This window comes from Dryobates pubescens, chromosome 8 (assembly GCF_014839835.1).
Source record: "Dryobates pubescens isolate bDryPub1 chromosome 8, bDryPub1.pri, whole genome shotgun sequence".
In the NCBI taxonomy this organism is placed as follows: domain Eukaryota; kingdom Metazoa; phylum Chordata; class Aves; order Piciformes; family Picidae; genus Dryobates; species Dryobates pubescens.
Genome location: NC_071619.1, coordinates 14758520 through 14781002, shown reverse-complemented (window position 1 = coordinate 14781002; position 22483 = coordinate 14758520). Strand labels below are relative to the sequence as shown.

Here is a 22483-nt window from a genome sequence, read left to right as displayed (position 1 = left end):
CATGGAAAAATGCTCAAGCATAAGTGAGCAAAGGAGATGGGGGAACTTAAAGCTTTGGATTTTAGCAAAGGAAGCAAGAAATGAGGTAAAACAGAAAACTGTATTGGAAATCAGAGGTATGAAGCCTTACTAAAAAAAATTAAATTTAAAAAAAAAAAAGGGTAAAGCAAAGACAGTTCCAAAACTTTATTAATAACCTGATAAATTGACAACTGCACAAGAACGGCAATACAAGGCTGATACAGTCACACACATACAAACCACAAGTGTTCAAGAAAATCAGGATATAAAAAAAGTCTTTAAATTGCCTTTTGTATCCTCTAATTTCTCTTCATAATTACAAAATTTTCTCCAGAAATCCATAAGGAGAAGCTGCTTTAAAAAAATTTTAAAACACTTATGATTAGGAAAAAAATGAAAAAACAAAGCTGACATTCCAACGGTCTCGATGTTGCTAGTAAAAGTTCAGTCTTCAATTCAAGACCCAGGCAATGGAGAGTCAAAGCCCCTAAAACACAGGAGTAGAGAGAAAGTGCTTCCCCCTCAGCCTTCTCAAAGAAGTATGATTTCCCCATATTCTTCAAGATATTCTTTTCTAACTAGACAGCTGAGCTCTACCAAGATCCAAGCTCATCATCGCCTGTTCAACAAGCCTACAGCTGAGTTGTCTGACAAGAATCTGACCTTTCAAGGAAGAAAAGGGTACAGTAGAGATTGAAAAGACACTTGCAAATAGATTCTTCATCCTTTTTTTGGTTTACTTTGACCTTGGAAAATATACACAGAGAAGCAACTGAAGTTAGCGAAATGAGAACGGTAATAAGCTGTCCTACACGTCAAAGAAAGCAAGCCAATCCCTGAGAGCCTGCTTGCTACAGGTATTTCCTCATGGGAAAATCTTTTAATAAAAGATAAAATTTCAATAAACTAATCCTAGAATATCCTCCTTTGGCTTATGATAGGAAAATAAGGCTATGGTACTGAAAGATAAGCTCATTCTTGCAAAGGGCACCAGAGGGAAAAAAAAAAGTTAAGATTGTTCATCCAGGAAGTGGTACACCAAAGGAAAAATACCCCTAAACCTTTCCACCATGGTTTGACATGATAGTTGGAAGGAGCAAACATGTGACAGTCTGTCCTCCTGAGGTTCTTGTCAGACTGCCTCAAGACTGTCCAGGATGACTGAGATTTAAAGGACTGTGGTGGAAGATCATGAGTGACCCACACCTGTAGTGGGAAGCACCTGCACCCAGAATTTGATGCTGGCTAGAGGGCAGCAGTAACCTGGACTGAGAGAAAAGAAAAGTGCAAGAGACACAGCACTGAGTGAGCTCTCATTAGGCAATCTGATGTTCTGCAGCTGAAGACATATGGGGAAGAACATAGACTGTATCACTGTTATCTGTAAAGGTGTGAGACAAAGGTCCAAAATACACACTATGAGCTGGTTACATGAGTAACTGAGTGCTGTTTTGTCTCTACAATAAAAGTGTTAAAGACATGGGAACCCAGAGAGTGGACACAGAGGTACAGCCGCTTGTCTCCAGAGTACCATTCCTGGAGAAGAAACAAAAAGACCTGCCTTCACAAATATCAGATATCTATGAGCTTCCTCTGAATGAGCTGGATCGCCATCTATACTGCACTGGATGCTAAAGCAAAAACACAAAAAACAGTTCAATTTATTACTGCTTCCTGGAGACTTCTATTTAAGGGTGGAAAAAGTCTCTGGGTCTTCTTCCAATGTTCTCAAAGGGAAGTGAGAAAGGAATATCATTATCACAAAGATAGAAAACTTCCATTTATCCCTGTATACTTGTACATTCTATAACAACTTACAGTATTCACAAAGTATTCTGTATACAGTTATAAAAATCAGGGGTTTTTCCCCTCAATATTAAAGCTACTTATACTTCAGTTTAATTATAATAAAGTATCCTGATTTATAATTTTCAGGGTTTTTTTAAACAATATTCAGTTCAAAATCATACAGAGAATATATGTTTAAAACTGGGGGGTAAGAAATTAATATTGTGTAACCATCCCAACACACTGCCTTAACCACAAGCTTACCTTATTATATTAACTATTTTATGTTCTATGTTGTACCATTTTCCACAGAAATACTAATAAAATGGTGATCTGTGACCTAAAACAGTATTTTGACCAAGGTCCTTAAGATTCACTAGTCATATAAATTCCATATTAATTACATATGCAGACAGCTCCATCTTGTGGGAACAATAACAAATCAACCCTCATTAGCGCTCCAACAAGAAAAAAAACTCCTGACACAGAACTGCTTAGCCTGTAAAGAAATAAATCATTGCAGCATTTAAAAGAAATTCACACTTTGTGTCACAACTCTCTGAGCTAGGTGAGAAGTAAGAAAATGAATTAAACGAGTTTCCTTACGATGCTGTACTCGGATGACACTATACACAAGCTATTTCAGAGGCTTCAGAAGGAAGAACTGGCCTTTTTTGAAAGTCTAAGTGTACTCAGGAGAGACAAGCCATCTCAGGCCATGGACAGAAATCAGGCTTTTTCTCAAACCTGCAAACACAACTGAGGCAATGCAAGCCTGATTTACCCATTATGGAGCATTACACATAGCACAGTATGGTTTATTTCTGACAGCAAATCTTATTTTCCATATACAGGTTTCAAAAGTTACCTACACTTATCTAAATAAAATAATTGTTACCTTCTAATAGTTATCTGAAGGTGTACATTCCAAAAGATTATGGCGCTGCAAGCAAACCTGATGGCAATTCTGCCCTTTTCAGAGTTAAACTATCAGGCAAACAAATGACCATATTGCAACATCTTGAGAAAGACATGGACTCCTGAAAGCGTCCCATAACTAATTCTTTTCAATCACAAGCCATGCTTGACAGAATTTGCAACACACAAGCAGAAACACCACACCAACACACACATCTACTAGGAAGAGAGTGAGGAAGTGGTAACCCTTCCAGATACATTTCTTCAGGACTCCACCCTCCCTCTCACTTCAAGCTGCTTCATAAACAAGAAGGAAGTGTCATTAAAAGGGCAAACATGTCTAGGCCATCAAGAGAAATTTTATGTGTAATATATGTATTTTTTCAATTTCTGATTACATTTATACACCTTTGAATTAAGAGTCCCAAGGATCCTCTTTAGCTTTATGGGCCCCTGAAGCAGACACTGCTGGTCTGAAATACAGTGCAAAGCTGACCTTAGCCAAACTGAAAGGCATAATCAGTTTGCATTCCAATTGCTTTCATCCTATGATCTACACAGCTATAGGAACCTATAGAGTACTAGTGTTTGATTCACACCATGAAAATCTGAAGAACAAACTTTTTCAAATTGGGGAAAGAGAAAAAAAAAAGGGTTGGGGGGGGGGGAGGGGGAGAGAAAACCACTGACGTTAGAGACAGACATTTGTACTAGATTTGGGCACAACAGGAGAGAAAAAAAGAAACCACACAACCCAAACTGCAACAAAACAAACCAACCCACAATATACCATCCTAATTTTCAGTCTGGAATGAGAGAACATCAAATTGAGTGATGAGGCAGACATTAGTACTGCAAATCAGTGAGATATCAGTTATAGCAATGCCAGTCTCGGTAAGTACAAGATAGTGCAGAGGTACTTGAAAGAAGAAAAAAATTAACTAGGAATAGTTAGAAACAACTTAACCTAAAGTAGAAAGATGTCTCAGTCGCTGGCTCCATTTGCAACAGGGGTATTTTTAACCTTGATGTTTTCTTACCAGCTGGGCAGAAGGGAGAGAAACAAGCATAAACCAGTTTTGAATTCAGGTCTTAATAAAAATGAAGGAGAAGTTTTCAGATAAGCAATAATTTTCCAGTTGAAGAAAATCAAAAAAGGTTATTTTATACCATTAAAAAAAAAAAAAACAATCCTAAGAGTTTCAGTTTTGAAAATAAAATATAATATGAAAAATGTGTACTTAATAGGTCTTCGGGACAGGTTTTTGGTGTTTACATGCAAAAACCCATCGAGGCACTAGAGGGCACCATTCTATACACAAAAGATACCAGCCAATGAGTAAGCAAAAAGGCTCATCTCCAGAGAGCTAAAATTCATTCAGGAACCAAAAAAAAATCCAACCTGCCACGAATTCCACCTGATCCTTCACAAAATAATAATAATGGGGAAAAAAAATTATCCTCATGTCATCTGAACCATTCTATAATGGCAACTCCATAGGTATGCATTATCACTCTAAACCACTCTACACAAATGTTTATACAGCTTCAGAAATATATTTCTGCTATCATTTAATATAAATATTTTCTGTGCAGGATACACGACATTAAATGCCTGAGGGCAAATAGCCTAAGAGAGGATCAGCACTTCACTAAGGAGGAAGGAAATAAAAAGTTGCAGGCCAAAAGAAAACGTAAGACCAGAAATTAATGCAGTACGTTGACTGGACTACTGGAAATGTAGACAAAGGAAGTGCACATAGATTAATAACTATAAAAGGAGAGGAGACTAAAAATATTTTTTGAGAGCAAATAGCCCAGATTTGCTTCTTCCTTCCTCATCTTCAGTCTTCACATGTACATCACCTTCCCACTAGAAAAGGAGAATTATCAGAAACCTGAATAGAACTTCCACTACAATCCACTTGGTGGGACTTCAGCACAGAAAAGAGAATTGCAAAAGTAACCAGAATGAGAACTAAAGTAATTTTGTTCCTTAAGCTCTGGCAATAATTGTAACGTTCCAATGGTAGGCAGAACTGCCCTGGTATTACGGCCTCAGACAAAAATGAACTTGAGCAGTTTATTTAACCAAAAATAAAAGCTCCATATTTTCTTAAGAAAATAACGGTCCAGAAGACAGTATTAATTCCAGGTTGGTGGTTAAAAGAAGCATAGCCAGCAGGTTGAGACAGGTGATTCTCCCCATCTACTCCACTCTGGTGAGACCCCACCTGGAGTACTGCATCTAGTTCTGGAGCCCCTATTACAGGAAGGATCTGGACATGCTGGAATGTGTCCAGAGAAGGGCCATGAAGGTAATCAGAGGACTGGAGCACCTCTCTATGGAGACAGACTGAGAGTTGGAGCTGTCCAGTCTGGAGAAGGCTCCGAGGAGACTTAACTGTGGCCTTCCAGTGTCTCAAGGGGGCCTACAAGAAAGCTGGTGAGGGACTTTTCAGGGTGTCAGGTAGTGATAGGACTATGGGAATGGAACAAAAATAGATATGGGTAGATTCGGATGAAGAAGCTCTTCACCATGAGGGTGGCAAGACAGTGGAACAATTTGCCCAGGCAGGTGGTAGAAGCCCCATTCCTGGAGGTTTTAAAGGCCAGGTTGAATGTGGCTCTGAGCAACCTATCTAGTGTGAGGTGCCCCTGCCCATGGCCAGGGGTTTGGAATTAGATGATCCTGGAGGTCCCTTCCAACCCTAACAATTCCATGATTCTGTCAATTAAAGATCATTACTACAACAGTGTACTAGATAACAAACAAAAATTTAACTAATCCCTTTGGGGGTTGAAAAAACCTATTATTTCTTGAAGGTTTTGAGGGTTGTGTTGTGTGTGTTTGGGTCTTCAAATGGGCAATTGTTTGATTCTTAATTAGAAAGTCATTAAATTTTTTAAGTGAAAAGTTATTTTCCCAGGTTTACAGGTTCTAACAGCAGCAAAGACTCTTAGATCATCTATTTTAATAATAGCAAAAAATCATCTCAGAAATATAGAGAAATATTGATATTTATACAGGACAAAGTAGCCCCTCATTAATGACTTGCCACCCTCCACCATTTTCACAACCCCCCAACCCCTCCTGCTCTGTTCCATTTCTAGGAGTAATTGCAAGTTTTCCACCTCTGCCTACATTGCCACAAAGTCTTTCATGTCCTGATTACATAAGACAAGAAGCAATGAAAAACTGTACACACACATTCCTTTCAGGGTAGTGATAACCACTTACTAAGTGCCAATCAGATACACTACCATGAATGCTGTGACAATGGTGGGAATTACACCTATCTGCACAACAGCTGGACAAGTCCGACGTGGAGCATAAGCCTGACCACACAATTTCTGTACACACAATTCATCTGTAGAGTTTCAGACATAGGATTGTGAGAAAAAATAAAGTTCTGAGCTTTGAGCAGTTAAATCAAGAGACACAAAAAAGAAACACAGACATACAAGTCTTCTTCAAATTTTCAAAATAATGCTGAAGACAAAACACACAAATAAACCAGCTCCCAAACAAAGAAACCGCGCTTGTGGAAAACCTTTGGCTTAGAATTTGTAGTTTTCATGTTCGTTGCAAGAAGTGAACCAGTAGATGTATGCCCTCTCACTCATTTATAATTTGATTTTTTTTTTTTAAAAGATATTAAAGTCATAAAATAATATTTGCCATTCACATTTACATAATGAGTTCAGTGGGGCCGATGCAAACACAAAACACTGCCCATGCAAACTAAGATTCTGCCTTTAAAACAGATCTGTTACTGTGACTACAATCGTGGCATTCCTAACCATGATCCTGTATCACACCCTCTATTTAAGATGCCATTTCACAGGAAACACTGCAGAAACTACCTTTGTCCTACAATATACAAAGCTATTTTGTGTTTACACAGACGACAAAATTCGTTGGGATTTTTCCGTGGAGTAATTTCATGTAGATGGCTGCGTACACCCGAAAAAGCTTTATAAAATAATGTCCAGGTGCTTCCTGTGATTCAACTTGAGTTATGGTAATAAGCACATTTCTTAAAACCAAAGCAGTCTTTCTATGCCAAGCCCTACCGAGAGTCCAGTTCTGTCATCCTTACTCATAATTACATCTCACTGCTCCATTTGAAAGATCACATTACATGCCAGAACAACACAAAACTCAAGCTAATCAGGAAGAAAAAAAAAAAGGGGGGGGGGGGAAAAGAAGAAAAGAAAAAACATATTTTATTAATCTTAGTTTAGCTGTTCTGCTTTGCTTGCCTGGTTTTGCTGGATGTGCAATTTCTGTAAATTGTTCTCACTAATAGTATCCTGTTTCTATGAGCAGGAAAGGGCTGAGAACAGTTTGTTAGTTAACATTACTTCCTATAAGCAGGGTCCATATTCTGTAGTAGCAGCACTACAACAGTCATTGTTCCTGCTGGATAAGCAATGGATCACGCTGATGGCTGTTAATGGACATCCTCTGCAGCAAAACATGAACTGATAATCAGCAAACCCAGATTTGCAATAGACTTCCTCCTTCCTGTTTTTACATGCTGACCAAGGAGATGTCTCTTCCTACTAAGTCTTTGTGTGACTTACTGATGTATGAAGCAAGAAACTGAAAAACAAGTGCTGTGCTACTATTATTTTTTTTTTTTCTAGTTTTGTGTTGTAATAGTAGATAAAAAAAAGACAGCAAAGAAAATGCCAGCTCCACGCACTTGGGTACTATCTACCGCCACGTAACAAAATGCCAAGTCTGGCCATCTGTTTCAGATACCTAAACAGATACGGTGGAGATAGTTGGAACCTATGTTATTTCACAGAAAATAAAACAAGAAGCTGAAGTCCATGTAGCAATATTCTTGCGTTCCCTTGATACTTCCACAAGTTGTAACATAAATTGTTCCAATTTAGGAGCAACGGATTACTCAGTAAATGAAATTCTGAGCTTCTAAACTGTCTTTAAATGTTTGATCAGATTTCTATTCCATGCCCCACAAATAATTAGTCATCTATTACAACCTAGAGCTAATCTGTCTCGTACCTGCAGTACTTTAGACATCTTCAAGAAAAATACATACCAATTGTTTCAGCAGAACCTTCATGAGACATGAAATCATAGAACCATAGAATGGTTTGGGTTGGAAAGGACATCTAGTCCAAAGCTCCTGCAATGAGCAGGAACATCTTTAACTATAGCAGGTTGTATAGTTAAACCTCCAACCTCACCTTGAATGTTTCCAGGGATGGGCCTTCTACCACCTCTCTGGTCAACCTGTGCCAGCGTTTCACTACCCTCACTGTAAAAAATTTCTTCCTTATATCTAGTCTAAATCCACTCTCTTTTAGATTGAAACCATTATGTATTGTATTGTCACAACAGGCCCTGCTAAAGAGAGTGTCCCCATCTTTCTTATAAGCCCCCTTCAAGTACTGAAAGGCTGCAATAAGGTCTCTCCAAAGCCTTTCCTTGTCTAGGCTGAACAACCCCAACTCTCTCAGCCTGTCTTTACAGGAGAGCTGTTACAGCTCTCTGATGATTTTTGTGGCTCTCTTCTGAACCCACAACAACAGGTCCATGTCATTCTTGTGCTGAGGATTCCTGAGCTGGACACAGCAATCCAGGTGATGTCTCATCAGAGCGGGGTGGAGGGACAGAAACACCTCCCTTAGCCTCCTTTTAATGTAGCCCAGGATACAGTTGTCACAAATGTCTAAGTTACCTATTTCAATAGGCTTTGAATACCAACAGTACACCAATATAAAGGCATTAGTTGAGAAATCAAGAAGTTCCAGATTAAATAAAATCTACAATAACTAAAATCTTTCAAACTCAGTTGGATTAAGAACGTATTCTATTCAACACACATCAAACCAGATAATCCTTCGATGTACCACGTTTCTCTGCAAACACATAACCAAAGCATACATTTCCCAATGATTTTATATTATTAATTTTTGTTTATGAGCTCACATAGCCTATATATAGAAAGTATATATAGAAAATCATCATGTATTTCTTTTATGCAAATCAGCATCCTGTACTGTAGATCCTTTCCACACTCCTATCTCACAGGATCACTGAATAAAATGAAAGGTGACTTTACAATTAATGTCTGGGTTTAGTTTAAAAGCCCAGCTAAAATTAACTCACAGCATTAGGAAACAGTGCAGGGAAACCACTAACAGTGCAGAAGTAACTGACTTCTACTACCCTCTGTGAGCTTAACTCAGGCCTGTACCTGCTTGATAAACAAAGTGGCAGAAAATCTGTTCATGCCTGAGGGAAAGGTGACACTCCAGCACACTACAGAAACTGAACCTTTCAAGAGGAGATAGTATGCATTGCCTACCTGATTACAGTTTCCTAAGTTTACTAAGCAAACAAAAAATGTCCAACACAAAATAATGGCAATTATGTTACTTTCATGTTGAAATTAACTAAAAACAAAACACAGAAGGAAACTTTGCCTTGCTGAATTCAATGGGGTGGAGATCCTTCAAAGTCACTCTAAGCATAAAGAAATGTGCAAACTCTGAAAGTCCCAGGGAGAGCTGCTACCAACAGAAACACCTAAATGCTTGTAACAGAGAAGGGAGTGTATGCAAATTGAAAGTTTAAACACTTATTTTTGAAGTTGAAATGGTTCAAAAACATCCCCCTAGATACACATACTACAGTATATGCATTATTAGGTTTTTATTACTGTTTCATGGGAGAATTGCAAGTCAACTCACTGAAATTTTGCAAGCAAATTATTTTCTCTGAGACAGTGGAAAATCTCATTCATGGTACTACAGCTGAACACCTTTCTCACACTGGGGAAAGAGGGAGGGAGGGAGGGAGGGAGGGAGGGAGGGAGGGAGGGAGGGAGGAAGGGAGGGAGGAAGAAAAGTCCTATCCCTCTCTGTAGGTCCCCAGTGCACAACCATTCTAAGACATCTTCTAGGTCCTCTTTGTCAAACTCCACATCTTTCCATCAAGGCTGATACAGTCTGAAACCTGCTTCTTTTTTTGTTTTGTTTTCTTTAATACCTCTGTCAGTGATTAAGTTGGCTACTAGTTTGACATTACTGCCAAAGGTTGAGGCACAGGGCGGGCTTCATCCAGGCTCCAGGAGAGAATGTTAACTCCTTCCTACCTAGGACAAAGTTTTTCAGGTATACAAATATCTCCTCAGAAGACATGGACAAGATGAGGAAGTGTCACTAAGTATACTTCAAGGTGAACAAATTTAACATGATGTCATTGTTATACCAAGGTCTGTGGTAACAGTGATGAAGTTTGTGCATTTCAACCATCACCACATAATAGCCAGAAATACTAACAGCAGTGAGATTTTTGTAACTAGCTATTGCAAGCCCTTGAGTAAGATAAAATCTAATGTGATTACTTGATGCCAATACAAAGCTAGGTTGAATGTTTTTTAATCAGGTAGTACTTAACATTTTACTACAACTCATAGAAATAGTTTCCTATTTATGAACCCATGGCTGGCATTATCTTGGAAACAATATTTAAGAAAGATCAATCCTTGTGGATTTTTATGAGCTCATTTCAGTAGCGTAATCCATAAAATGCAACATGACAAAACTTGCTTAACTGTATTTGGGTTAACTTCAGCCTTGTACATGCAAATGCTCTAACACTTACAGGTCAAAACCAGGCTTATATTTAATTGAATTATGCTAAGGCTTCTCAGGAAGACATTTGTATCAAGGAAGTTACAAAGTCCCAGAGCAAAGGTTCAACAATGCACACAGAAAGCTATAGTGTATGCTGCTGGCTTCCAAAAAAATTCTGCAAGCAAGTAAGTACTCATGTGACTGGCATTTGTGAAGGATGTAAAATTATGCATTTCCTACACTTATGGCAGGCACAAAATCTGGGTCAACAGACACTAAATAAAATCGACTTGAGCAGCAAGTCGATGAAGAAACAACATGAGTAACGACTGGCTCTCCCGAATTTAACTGAGCTGACGGTGAATAAGCCATTCATATGAAGAGATGGCTAAATTTAGGTGCGACACAATGATACAAATTTCATAAATGACCTATCAAGTACACTGTTCTGAATCTCTCAGCAGATGTTCAACTCCATTTTTAAAGCTTTAATGTGTTTTGAAACACGCTTCCTAAACACAGGAGTAATTTCAAGTTCTTCAGTAATACTTAGGAAATTGGGCAGAGTCATTTCAGAAGCATTATTCATATAGGGTGCTAGTTAGGTTAAAGTATCACCTGGCAGCTGCCCATTTGGAAAACACTGCAAAAACTGAGTCAGAAGCTGATGCATGAACACTTAAAAAGATCAAGATAACCTGATTTGCAGACACATGCTTCATGACAAATTTAATCAGCATTGAACCTCAGGAATTTTTGCACAACAGAAAAATGCACTGCAGATATGATTACCCACAGTTTCAGGTGATATAAAAAAGTAGGTAAGGACTATATTGAAACTTGTAGTGATAGAAACAAATCCTCACCTTCTACAATATTGTTGGTCACCAATGGCAAATCTGACTGAAATATTAAGCTAGCCTACAGAAAAATGAGAACTGAAGCTCTGCCTCTGAATATTTAACTGCCAGATTAATCATTCTGCAGGATGCACTCTTCTTAGGCTGCTTTTACTGCCATGTAATGGACTAGCTATTAAAAAAAAGATACTGCTCCTTCATAGCTATATACATGGTGAAAAACCTGGTCACAGAGATAGCTGCTTTATCTGACTGTTGCCTTTTAATGTAAACAAAATACCATCAAATCCTGCAGCAAGTAACAAAACCTGCAGCGGACACTACAAGCCAGTCACCAGTTCTTCAGGATACACTGTTTCAGTCATAAGGCCATTCTCCTTACTCCATAGCAACTCAGTTGCAAGATAGGAGTTAGTCTAGTCCAATAAACTGATACACAAATACACATCAAAGTACATTCTGATACCTGATACAAAAACAATCACAAGGAATTTCTAGTTCCTTTGGGCTGCTTTGTACCTTCAGTTTGAACTGGAACCAGGGATGAAACATACTAGCTTGAAAACTGAGCAGAGCTTGAAAACAGACCATTAATGAAGACACAGACTGCTGATTTTCAAATCATAAAAATACAATACTGTAAAACATTATCATACTTCTTAAGACTGAAATACATGTTCCATCCATTTCAATTCTGATTCAAAGTACTGGTTAATGACCTCAGAGTCCTTTTACATTTGCTTTACATTTAAAACAAGAGTAAGCTATAGACAAAAATGTGAATTGCTGGCTCATAATCCAAAACCAAAAACACTGAAAGCAAATAAAAATGCTTTTAGACAATTGTACATGACAAGTAAGACCACAGGACAAAAAATGAGGGTAACCACATTTTGTCATTGGAGAACCACATCACAAATCCCAAGAGCCCATGGGCAAGTGCTCAGAAAAAAATATTTCCCAGCCTGTGATAATGCTGCACTATCTTCCCACATCTAGAGAAGTCATTCACACTACCTATGCTACTACTTACTAACTATTCTGCTAAAGACACAGAATCATGTAACTAGATCATGCTTGATAGTAATATTAGTGTATACTTGTGGTAAACCGAGTAACACTGAGGCTTCAGAGCACCCTGTCATACTCCAAAGGGAATTTTCAGGCACTTTGTTCACTTGGTTTTGGATAGGCCCCCTCAATAGATACAGGACTATCTCCAAAATACAAATTATGGTTCCCAGTATGGGCACAGTACTTAGAGTTGCAAAGTATATCACAACTCAGTAAAAGCAGAAGAATTAGACACTTACTCCACATTTCTACCTCTTAATTTTCTTACAAACCTTGATCAGGAAAGGACAAAACAGTCTTTTACCAGCACAAAAGTAATCCTAGGGCACCCTGCCATATTGCAGTATTGAACAGAAACACATCAGCTTAACACCTCTTGTTGGTCACTGCAGCCAGAGACTACATTCTAGTGAGATGTCTTCATAGGAGGCCCTCTAATGTTTCATAGCCAGCACAACTTAGAAGATGCTCTAACATCTACCAGACAATAGCCTGGTTATGATGGATTTCAAGAGCAGAGGAACACAGAAGTTGCTTTTAAAACATTTTTATACTGACTTTCAGGGAGGACTTTCTGAACCACAATTGTGGGTCCAAATCACAGAGTATATCCCACTTACAGATACATCAATAGAAAGAGTACCTTCTTATCAAATTCCCCTTAGCTATAAAATTCCCATCATTGATTCCCTCATAATTTTGTAATTGTATTTTACTTTTATATTAGTTGCTCAGTCAAGCAACTATGGGCATAGAGGTACTCCTATGAGAGGTAATGCAAGCAGACTCAGTGACGTGAAGGTCAGAAGATGAAGTGTTCAGAAAAGGTCTACCATATGCTTATGCAATACATTGCCAAGTTAAAGAGTTAATTCAATAACTTTTTTTAAAGGGCTTTGAAATACTACACATAACCACAAGCTCATTGATTCATAAGTACAGTATATCAGGACACTGGCAGAGCATCTTCTATTCTTTCAAGCTCTACTTTGACCTATTTCAGCACACATTAACTAATCAGCAGGTAAGGCTATTTTCATTTTAATAGAACTGATCTTATTAATCACTCTGGCATATCCAACAGAGTATTCAAGAAGTGTGAAGACACTCTTAGAAATCAACTCCTGAAATTTTGTTAATTTGTATTTATATGGAGTTCAGTGAGAATGTGAAAAAAACTTTTGTTAAAGTATTGTGGGGTTTGGGGGGGGGGGGGATGGAGGCAGGGGGAGTTGTGGTTTTATGTTTGGTTTGGTTCTTGAGAGAGAGAGGAATTGCCTTTCTTTCTCTTTTCCTTTACTAAGATTAGAAATATGCTGACAATTCTCCCTGGTTTTGCAAAGCCCAACAGTACATGACATGAATTACAACATACTAACACATTAAATAAAAAGGTGAGAGTGACGAGCTTTTAACAGGTGTTGTCATTAATCTCATTTAGTTAGCCATTAAAACCAGAAAGACATTGAAAAAAGTTTCACAGAGACTGCTGGAAAAAAATACATTAATTAATCCTGGCCTGCTGTATACACAGTCTGCCTATTTAATGAAAGGTATGCTATATAGCTGATTTAAGCCTCATTTATAATTCAGTGTGCCACTAAATTTAGAGATGCAAGTTAGATAACAGCAATTTTAAATCCTCCACTTGAAATTTAAAAAGAAATTCAATTTAATCAGATACAGTAACAATTCATTTAGTCAAATACAATCTCTTCACTTTATATTTCTGGAGATCTAGAGCAATCCTTAGGAACTCATTTACTTTCTTATGCACTACACAGTGTAATCGAAATTGTAGTAGCTGCACCTTGATTCCTCCTATAAAGGATCTGCATTTCACATTCCTGTTCCCTGCACTAGAAATCACTTATAAGCTCAGTCTGTATGTTGTTTCTGATCTCTGAATTACATCAAATAAAATTAAATATGCATTATTATTATTTATATCATAAGCACAAGTGCTGCCACTCTTCTAGCAGTGTAGGAAACACCACCCTGGCAGAGACAACTATGTCAAACTAACAAACAAAACCCTGAAGAAAAACAAGAGCAGAAATGTGTTTCCATGGAATCTGTGTACGGCCCACCAAGAAGTAAAATGAAAACTTACACTTCCTCTGTGAAGCATGGATGCACTAGGAAGATACTAAGGTCTGGACATGAGCAATTAAGGATAAGTCAGATCTTGCATATCCTGCCATCTTCAGCATTTAGTATTACCTCATGCTACTTATTTAAACCGCTCACCACAAGCCCATTCTTTAGTTCTGATATTTAAGTAGGTATGTTGGTACTTCATTTCATGTCATGATGCTGTAAGTATTCTCCCAGCACTACAGACTATAGATTAAAAACATATTCCTCTTCACATAATGAAATTAATGGAATTTCAGTCACTACAGGAGACAGCTGGCATCAATGGCTTCCACCACTGGAAATCAATGGATAATTTTATGTTCTATCCTTTTGCAACTGCATATGGCACTACTCAGCTCATTTCTTTGATTTGTATTGTTTAGCAAGCGAAACCTAAATCTTCTGCAGAAAACAATGCTCCGTTTTACCTTCACACTTTTGTTCACTGAAACAGATCTTGACATTAAATGTGAGATTTTAGACTTCAGCTTCACACAGCAGTTCACAGGCACAGCTGATCAGATAGCTACAGTTTTGATTCTAAACAGTGCTGTTGTTATAAAGTAGTAGCATATTTCTGTGATGTTGGTTGGACTTTTTTCCAAAACATTCAGCCAGGTGTAACTATTCTTTGGCTCTTTTTTTATTCTTATTATTTGTAAATAAACACTAGAGGTGAAATCAGACCAGTGCACACTTCTTTTCTAAAAATCTCCCTAAGTCAGAAATGCAAAACTCCCCTTCAGAAAAGTCAGTAAGATAAAAAGACAGATAAGATAAATGAGCTACAAATAGAAAGAGAAAGGACAGGAATAGACAAAGAAATAGCATTTTATATGTTTAATATGTATAAGAGATTCATATTGTGCCTTCCACCTTTTACATCCCTCACCCATCTACATTTGCGGTTCCCAGGCATGCCTTCTTCCACTTTGCTGCCTGACTCTCTGCATGTCCTTTACAAAGGTTCCTCTGATATAAGTTCTGTACACTATGAGACTGTAATTATATTTAACATTTTGTTTCTAAGTTGTTCATTTTAGTGTGGCTTTTGCAGACATCAACTCCAATCTGTCTAGGCTTGCTAGCTGAAATAGCCTCCAGTGACAACTCAAGTCTGAAAGCATCTCAGCTACTTTCTCTCAGCCTGAGCTACAAACACTCAGAGGTAAAGCTCCTTGAGACCTCCACACTTTATTCCCAGTACTGTCTTGTGTTTTAGGAACAGCAAGAGAAGATTAGAGCACAGTTTGCTCCAAGCTGGCCTCCAGTACCGGTCTGAATACACAAGCAGTTCTTTGCCATCCTGTCACACTCTCTGGGCACTTCTAGTGCTGATTAGCCCCAGCCTTGCACAAATGGCCAGACTGCCACCTACCCTCAGCATTGGAGGACCCACTGCAGGCATACACAGCCAACTAGAAAGTCACTGCGTGGGAAATGACCCACTTCCTATGCAACATACATTTCTCTTCCATCAATTCTCAGCACCAGATTCCCCATCCATGTACCTCCTGTTTGCCCCTTTCCAGCACTACCCATGCTCTTCAGCAACCACCTTCTCTCCAGGCAAAGCCAGCAGCACCCCACAACAGCCCGCTGCCACACAAACACCCTATTACAGTCCCCTGCAACCCTGTATCTTCCCAAACAGATAACACACAAATTCATAGGTCTCTCTTCCCAGTTTGCTTAGTGTTCATGCTTTTTCACTTCTTTCAGACGTCTCTGATCAGTAAAACATCAGCTCAGTTCCAGGATGAATATCTGCTTTTCCCATGCACCTCATCCATACCGATTCAGTCCATGCAGGCCCTGCTCTTCTGCCCCCAGCTCAAACTAAAGGGCACTGACACGTTCCTCTCTAAAAGGAAAGCTTAAGAAAATCCTCTCTGCAACATGCAGGAAACGTCATTTGGCAATATGCAGAATTGAATGGAAAACGAAAAAAAACCACACCAAAACCCCCAAAACCCTACATAAATTTAAAAAAAATAAATCACCAAAGTCATGGCATTTCAGAAATGCTTTGAACACTGTCACATTTCCAGAAGGAAGCTCACCGGGCCACATTTCAGACTGCATTAGGAAAGGCTGCATACAGAGAAGCCCTGCAATTACTGGTGCAAACACCCAAAACACCCACCCACCCAGCAGAGTTTCGGTCCTGTTCTCAGCACAGACCCGGGGGTACCAGTACACCTCGGGGAGATGCCTTATGTCCAGAAGCCCTCCCAGCCCGGGACGACGGAGATACCGGCACTCGGTGAGGGCGCCCACCCTCTCCGGAAGCCGGGCAGCGCCCCGCTTCCCTGGCAGACAATGACAGAGGGAAGGGAGCCCGGGGGCTGGGGCACGGCCGAAGCCTCCGCTCAGCCTTTCCTTCCCTATCAGCGCCGCCGGCCCGAGAGTGACAGCCACGCCGGCTCCACTCCCTGTCTGCGGTGGCCCCTTCTCCCTCCGCCATCCCAAGGGGGGGTCGGGGTGCGCCGTCCCCGTAAAGCTCGAGTCAGGAGGCCGGAGGTCGGGCCTCCGACAGTCTCCCACGGGGAATGCGTGTCCTCTGTGGGCCTGGAGCGGCCGCTCCCACCGGAGGCGCTGCGGGCAGCCCCGCGGTGTCTCTAGGGAGGAGCTGTCAGAAAGCGCGGCCGGGCCGCGCCGAGCCGGGCCACTGTCCACGGGGCGGGCGGACGGGCTGGCAAGGCCGGGCAGGGAACCCTTGCCCGCCGCCCGCGCCGCGGCCCCCGCCGCCCCTCACCTCAAGGTGGGTCCCACGCAGGCCGTGTCGGTGCTTTCAATCTCCTGCAGTATCCGATCATGCTCGGGGAGACTCTCCGCCATCTTGGATGGGAGGGACCCGGCAGCCGTGCCGCTGCGGGAGGTGCCGGGGAGGGACCGAGGGCGGAGGCGGCCGTGGAGCGGGGCTGGGGGCAGCGGGAGCCGCTGGGGCGGGCTTCCCGGCGCCAAGAGAGGCAAGCGGGCCAGGCGAGGGTGAGGACAGAGGAGAAGGGGCGGGCGAGGAGGAGCAGGTCTCACCGGGCCCCACCCGCCTGTTTCGCACCGGGTCGCCGGTGCCCTGGATTAGTGCTACTCCGGGGGCGACCAGCAAAGGTCCTCCATCCCTTGGGCGCTAGCACCCGGTATGGACCGAACTCAGCTGCCCCTGCCTGCCGCCACCCGCTCGGCCTCGCTCAGCGCCCTGTTACAGAAGAGACACGCATAATCCGACCCCTTTCCCGGCTATGCTACGGACGGACAGGCGGACGGACAGACCAGCTGCTTTTACCGCGCCCCGGTTGCATCGCGATGCAAGGACGCCTTGAAGGGTCCAACCCTGCCTTTTCCTCGGGGCTAGCTCTGTTTTGCTTCCAAGCATGTTTTTTGGGTTTGGGTTTTTTTTGTTGGTTTGGGTTTTTTGGGTTGTTTTTTAATATTTTATGGTTTGTTTTTATTTTAACTGGGCCGCTCACGGACATGCGAGGGGTTATAGTCCCAGCAGGGAGGCGACAGCGGTGCGGCGACGGCCGCGGAGCCGGCGGCACCGACCCTTAACGCGGAAGCTCCGCAGGGTTTTCTGCGTTCAAATTTAGTCACCGATTTGTTTGCTTCCTTTCTTTACGTGGTAGAAATCTGGGGGTCGGGGTAAAAAATAGAACAAGAATTGCGCTTTATTTTGTGCATTGACTTGCTAGAAACTGGTCTCACTAGAAACTGACCTGTTGTTTCCTACCGCCCTCAAGAATGGCTACAGCAAAGCTTCATTTTTCAGTGAAGGAGAACTGTTTTCTATTTAAATAATGCACTTTGTAGTTTGTGGCCAAAGATCAACTAGTCCTTGGGTTTTGCATGCTCGGGAGACAGAGCACACCTACTTTCTGGGCAAAGCTATCTGTGCACAAGTGGGAAGCCAAAGTAAAGAAACAGGCCTGAAGTATAAAACTTCACTTTTCCCGTGAGAGACTAACAGGAGTTTCCAACTATGAATGCATCAATGTTCTAGACACTAGCCAGTTACAATCACTTGGCACCCTTTCAATCATTGTAATTAATAATTTTTTTCTGCCCAGGTGCAACTACACCTGGATACTAGTTAGGAAATGGCACCAAAAACTCTGGACATCTTGTCTGTGCTTGTGGATTTGTCATATTCAGTGTTGATTCAAAAGAATGTATTGATGACACTTAATAAATCAAGAAGAACTATTCCAAATGTAGACAAGTACCTACAAAGTGCATGCTGCAGAAAGAAAATAGGAAAAAATCTTACAGAATACCACTGCAGTAGTATTTCCTTCAAGAAATCACTTAAATGCAGTATCAATCTTCCCACATTCCTTTTTTTTTGTTTTTTTTCCCCCCATCATCAGGCTACTGAAGTAATAAATGGACTGTGACCGTTTGAGGCTGTGCCTTTAAGAAAGACAGTGTTGGGAACACTCTGGCTGAATGTTTTGGTACCAGAATGAAAACACTCTGATATTCTAAACTAATTTCATTGGTAGATGGGCAGAATGCAACTTTAAGTTGTAGGGCAGTTGGAATTTTTCGCAGTTTCAGCCTGTTCTGCTTCTCTGCCTGCCTGCTTCCCAGAAAACTAGATGAAGCTGACCTTGAGATCAGCAAACTAATTCCTGCATGTGCTTTTGAAGCCTAATAACATCTCCTTTCCTTACTAACTGCCTTTCTTTCTCTCTCTAACCCCTTTTTGGGAAAAAAGGGAGGTGGAGGGGGGAGGGAGTGGGTTACAGGGAGGGAAACCCTCCTTGAGGAGGGAATTTTGTTGTGTTATTTTTCTTTGCTGTATATTTCTGTATATATATTGTAAATACCTGTATATATTGTGTTATATATAACCTGCTTTCTATATATGCTTGTAAATATAGCTTTGCTTCTCTGACTGAGTTTAGCTGTGGTTTCTTACTCTGTGGGATAGGGAGAGCTAGGCCCTCTCTCAACCTACCACATGGACATACATTTTTCAGGGTAAATTATATTTTCTTTCTTTAGCTTGGTAGTCACTGCAACCTGACGCCTACAGTACCAGCAGGCTATTTTTAAAACTCTTCCGCAGATACTGACATTATGCTTAACTATGGAACATCATAATCTTCTATGTGTTACTTTTTTGTAGAGATAAATAAGCAAAGGAAATTTTTTTGTTGTTGTTGCCATTACCATTAAGCAGTTTCCATAAGCAGTAAATTTTAAAAAAAATATTCAATTCTTCAGACAATCTATTAACAGTAAAATCTCGTGTAGCTGTGTCTTTAGTGATTCAGAGAAAGAAAAAAGTGGCGTTTCTTTTAAAAAATAATTACTTCTTGGGAAATGGAGCTGTTAAGAGCAAACTAAAACCACTTCTACGCAAAAGACCACACTTCCCCTCGTTTTCATGTTTAAGAGTAATTTCTTCACAGAGAATCTGCAGCCAGCTTTCAGTAATAGACAGCTTTGTCCTGCTGGAAAGAGCCGAGTAAGTGACCTTGGTTTGTATTTTTTCATCTAGGGGAAACCACGTAGAAATTAAATTCAACTGTCCTGTAGATTTCAGAGTCAAGAAAGGTTTCTAATATATTTGGCTGACTGAAAGAACAGCTATAGAATGGAACAAATTCATCATGAACAATGAAGTGTTATCTAAAAGATGCATACCTTAGGGTGGTTCCAAGAGGCAGCTGAAAGGACTGGATCTCAGCAAGGGCATTTTCATATATCTGATCTTTGTTTTCTTCTATATACAGTTCTGACAGGCTTGACTTGCTTTTCCTTGCCATAGATTAGCATAAAACTAGTCTAACTTTAGGAGAGGACTTTTATTCTGATTACTATCGTTGACAAAGTGACTATGTAGTCAGCAAAACTAGGCATGAAAAAAGAGATCCTGAGCGAACCTCGTGACTCCTGAGGACTTTGTGTCCAAGAATGGTGCACAGCTGCTGTTATCCTGTCTCTGCTGGTAACATTTGCCTCGTATGCAGTATCCAGGCCTGCACAGTCTTTTTTGTGAGTGCGTCCAATTTATTTGTCCTAACAGGAAATTTACTGCAAAAATGGATACTTTTACACCCTTGTAACAGTCTACCAGTCATAAATATTAAGCTTGAAATTTAGTCAATTTAAAAACACCATTTCAAAGCACTAGACATCAATGCTCTATTTCTCTATTAAGTCTTATGAGATTAAAAATACTAATAATTATTTTTTTTACTATTCTTAATTTTGCTGTATGAAAAGCCTGCACACACACAATAAATTAGCTGGTTTCTGAGCCTTGTAGAGGAGACTGGAAAAGCACAGAGACTTTTATGCTCTTGTCTTTCCAGCATTAGTCAAGGTTACTTACAATAACAGAGTGTAAAAAATGCTCTGAGATAACTGTGGCTTTGATATGAGCGTTCAATAAACAAAACTGTTTCTAATTCCTTACCTGTGTGGAATGAGAAGAAAATGGAAAAACTACAAATGTTGAGAGCGGTGCTGCTGTCAAAAGTCATTATGGTGACAGCAAAGAGAATACTTTGCACAACTGCCACCAATTACTTTAATTCCAGGCAGTTACTTCAAACATGAAACTGGAGTTCTAGATCTTTCCATTTAAACAGCTTTTTTAGAAACCAAATTCAATAATACATGGCAGTCAATTTGTATTTGGATAGTTCCAAAGTTTTAATGAAAATTCGTCTCTTATTTCAATATACTGCTCCTGACAAAATTGATGAGAGTCTTGATACTCATGGTGCAGTCAACAGTTAAATACAGGAAACCAGAAATGACTCATTTCTGTCCAGGGTAATATGTTGTTTATTCACTTCTCCATGCCTAGCAGGAACACTGAGGAGTTTGTATCAATAGCGGTGGGAAAGAGCTCTGAAGGCGACTATAAGTTGCATACAAATCTGTAATGTGTTCCCATAAACAAGCTGCTTTAGTCATCTGTTTATTTTTAAACCAAAATCAAGCAATTTCTCTGTTGGCATTAATTTTCAATACATTTCCTTCTTTCCTGTTCTAAATGAGGCATGAGCCATTTTTACAACTTTTCACAAGAAATGGGAGCCTGTGCTTGACCCATCCAGCCACTGGATGTCACACAAAGGCAGGCAAAAGGGTATCGTAACTACTCCTAACCTTAACAAACACCAGATTCAGTGGTCATTTATCAGTTATGAGGTGACCCTAAGTAAACTGCAAAGCTCATTATACTGTATTATCTGAAGCTTATTCACATGATAGAAGAAAGTTCATCTGCTGCCACTGTTGCAGAGCACAGGCAGACCAGGTAAATCAGAGATGCCTTGGACAGCCGTCACACACTGTCTTGCAAGAAAAAGGATGCAGTGATGGGAGCATGTATACAGAGTGCTTTTGTGAATGTTTTTATGCAATTCTAAGTGAGCTCAATATTAGCAGAGGTTTTGGGTACAATTTCTTCTTTCTTTCCCAAGAACTCATGCAGAAGCTTGCTTCAGGAATAAATCAAACAAAATAAACCATACTCTGGATTTGTGGTGTGAATGTTGTAGGTAGCACTGATGTCTGGAAAGAAATGTGTTTAATAACAAGCAAAGCAACATAAAAAGAAGCAAACAAACAAAAAAGTTAATGACCAAATAAATAGGTAGGTGTTACAGTCTGGTTGTGGAAGTGGGTCTTGTGGTACCTTGGTTCTTTGTAGAGGTAACCCTAGGGTTACCTGACCAGGGCCAAATTGCACAAGGCCCTGTTGGTCTCTCCAAAGTGATTTGCACTCACACTAAATCTGTGTAAGATCATGACGTGTGGAGAAGGCTCTAACATATAGCAGTGGATCTAGCTGATCCCAGAAGCCATTTCTCCTGCAGGTGATCCTGCTTCTTCCCCGTGTTATCTGTCCACTGTACCCTCCTCTCTGTTTCTGTCTTCTGCTCCTCTATACCTTGTCCATAACCCCAGTGTTGATTAAACATGCCCAAAGTACACATCTTTCAGCCATATGTGAGCCTTTCCTTTGTACAGATGATTTCAGGGCCACTCTCGAAAGGCTTTATGGAACTGCCTTATCCACAGAAAGAAAGACTTTTTGC

The 22483-nt window shown here is 40.3% G+C and overlaps 1 protein-coding gene across 7 annotated transcripts in view; it reads right to left on the bottom strand.

The window, feature by feature from the left end:
* The window catches only part of EXOC6 (exocyst complex component 6), a 92382-nt gene extending 71771 nt beyond the window's left edge, over positions 1-20611 (bottom strand). For 5 of the 7 annotated variants that reach the window (XM_054163862.1, XM_054163863.1, XM_054163865.1 and 2 more), the window contains exon 1: positions 20073-20611. In XM_054163862.1, coding sequence (XP_054019837.1) covers positions 20073-20194 — 122 coding nt within the window. In that variant the 5' untranslated portion in view covers positions 20195-20611. Of the gene's footprint in view, positions 1-17178; positions 17432-20072 lie in introns of those variants that run through there. The other 2 variants (XM_054163866.1, XM_054163867.1) reach the window with 2 other exon arrangements.
* Positions 20612-22483: the final 1872 nt, after the last annotated feature.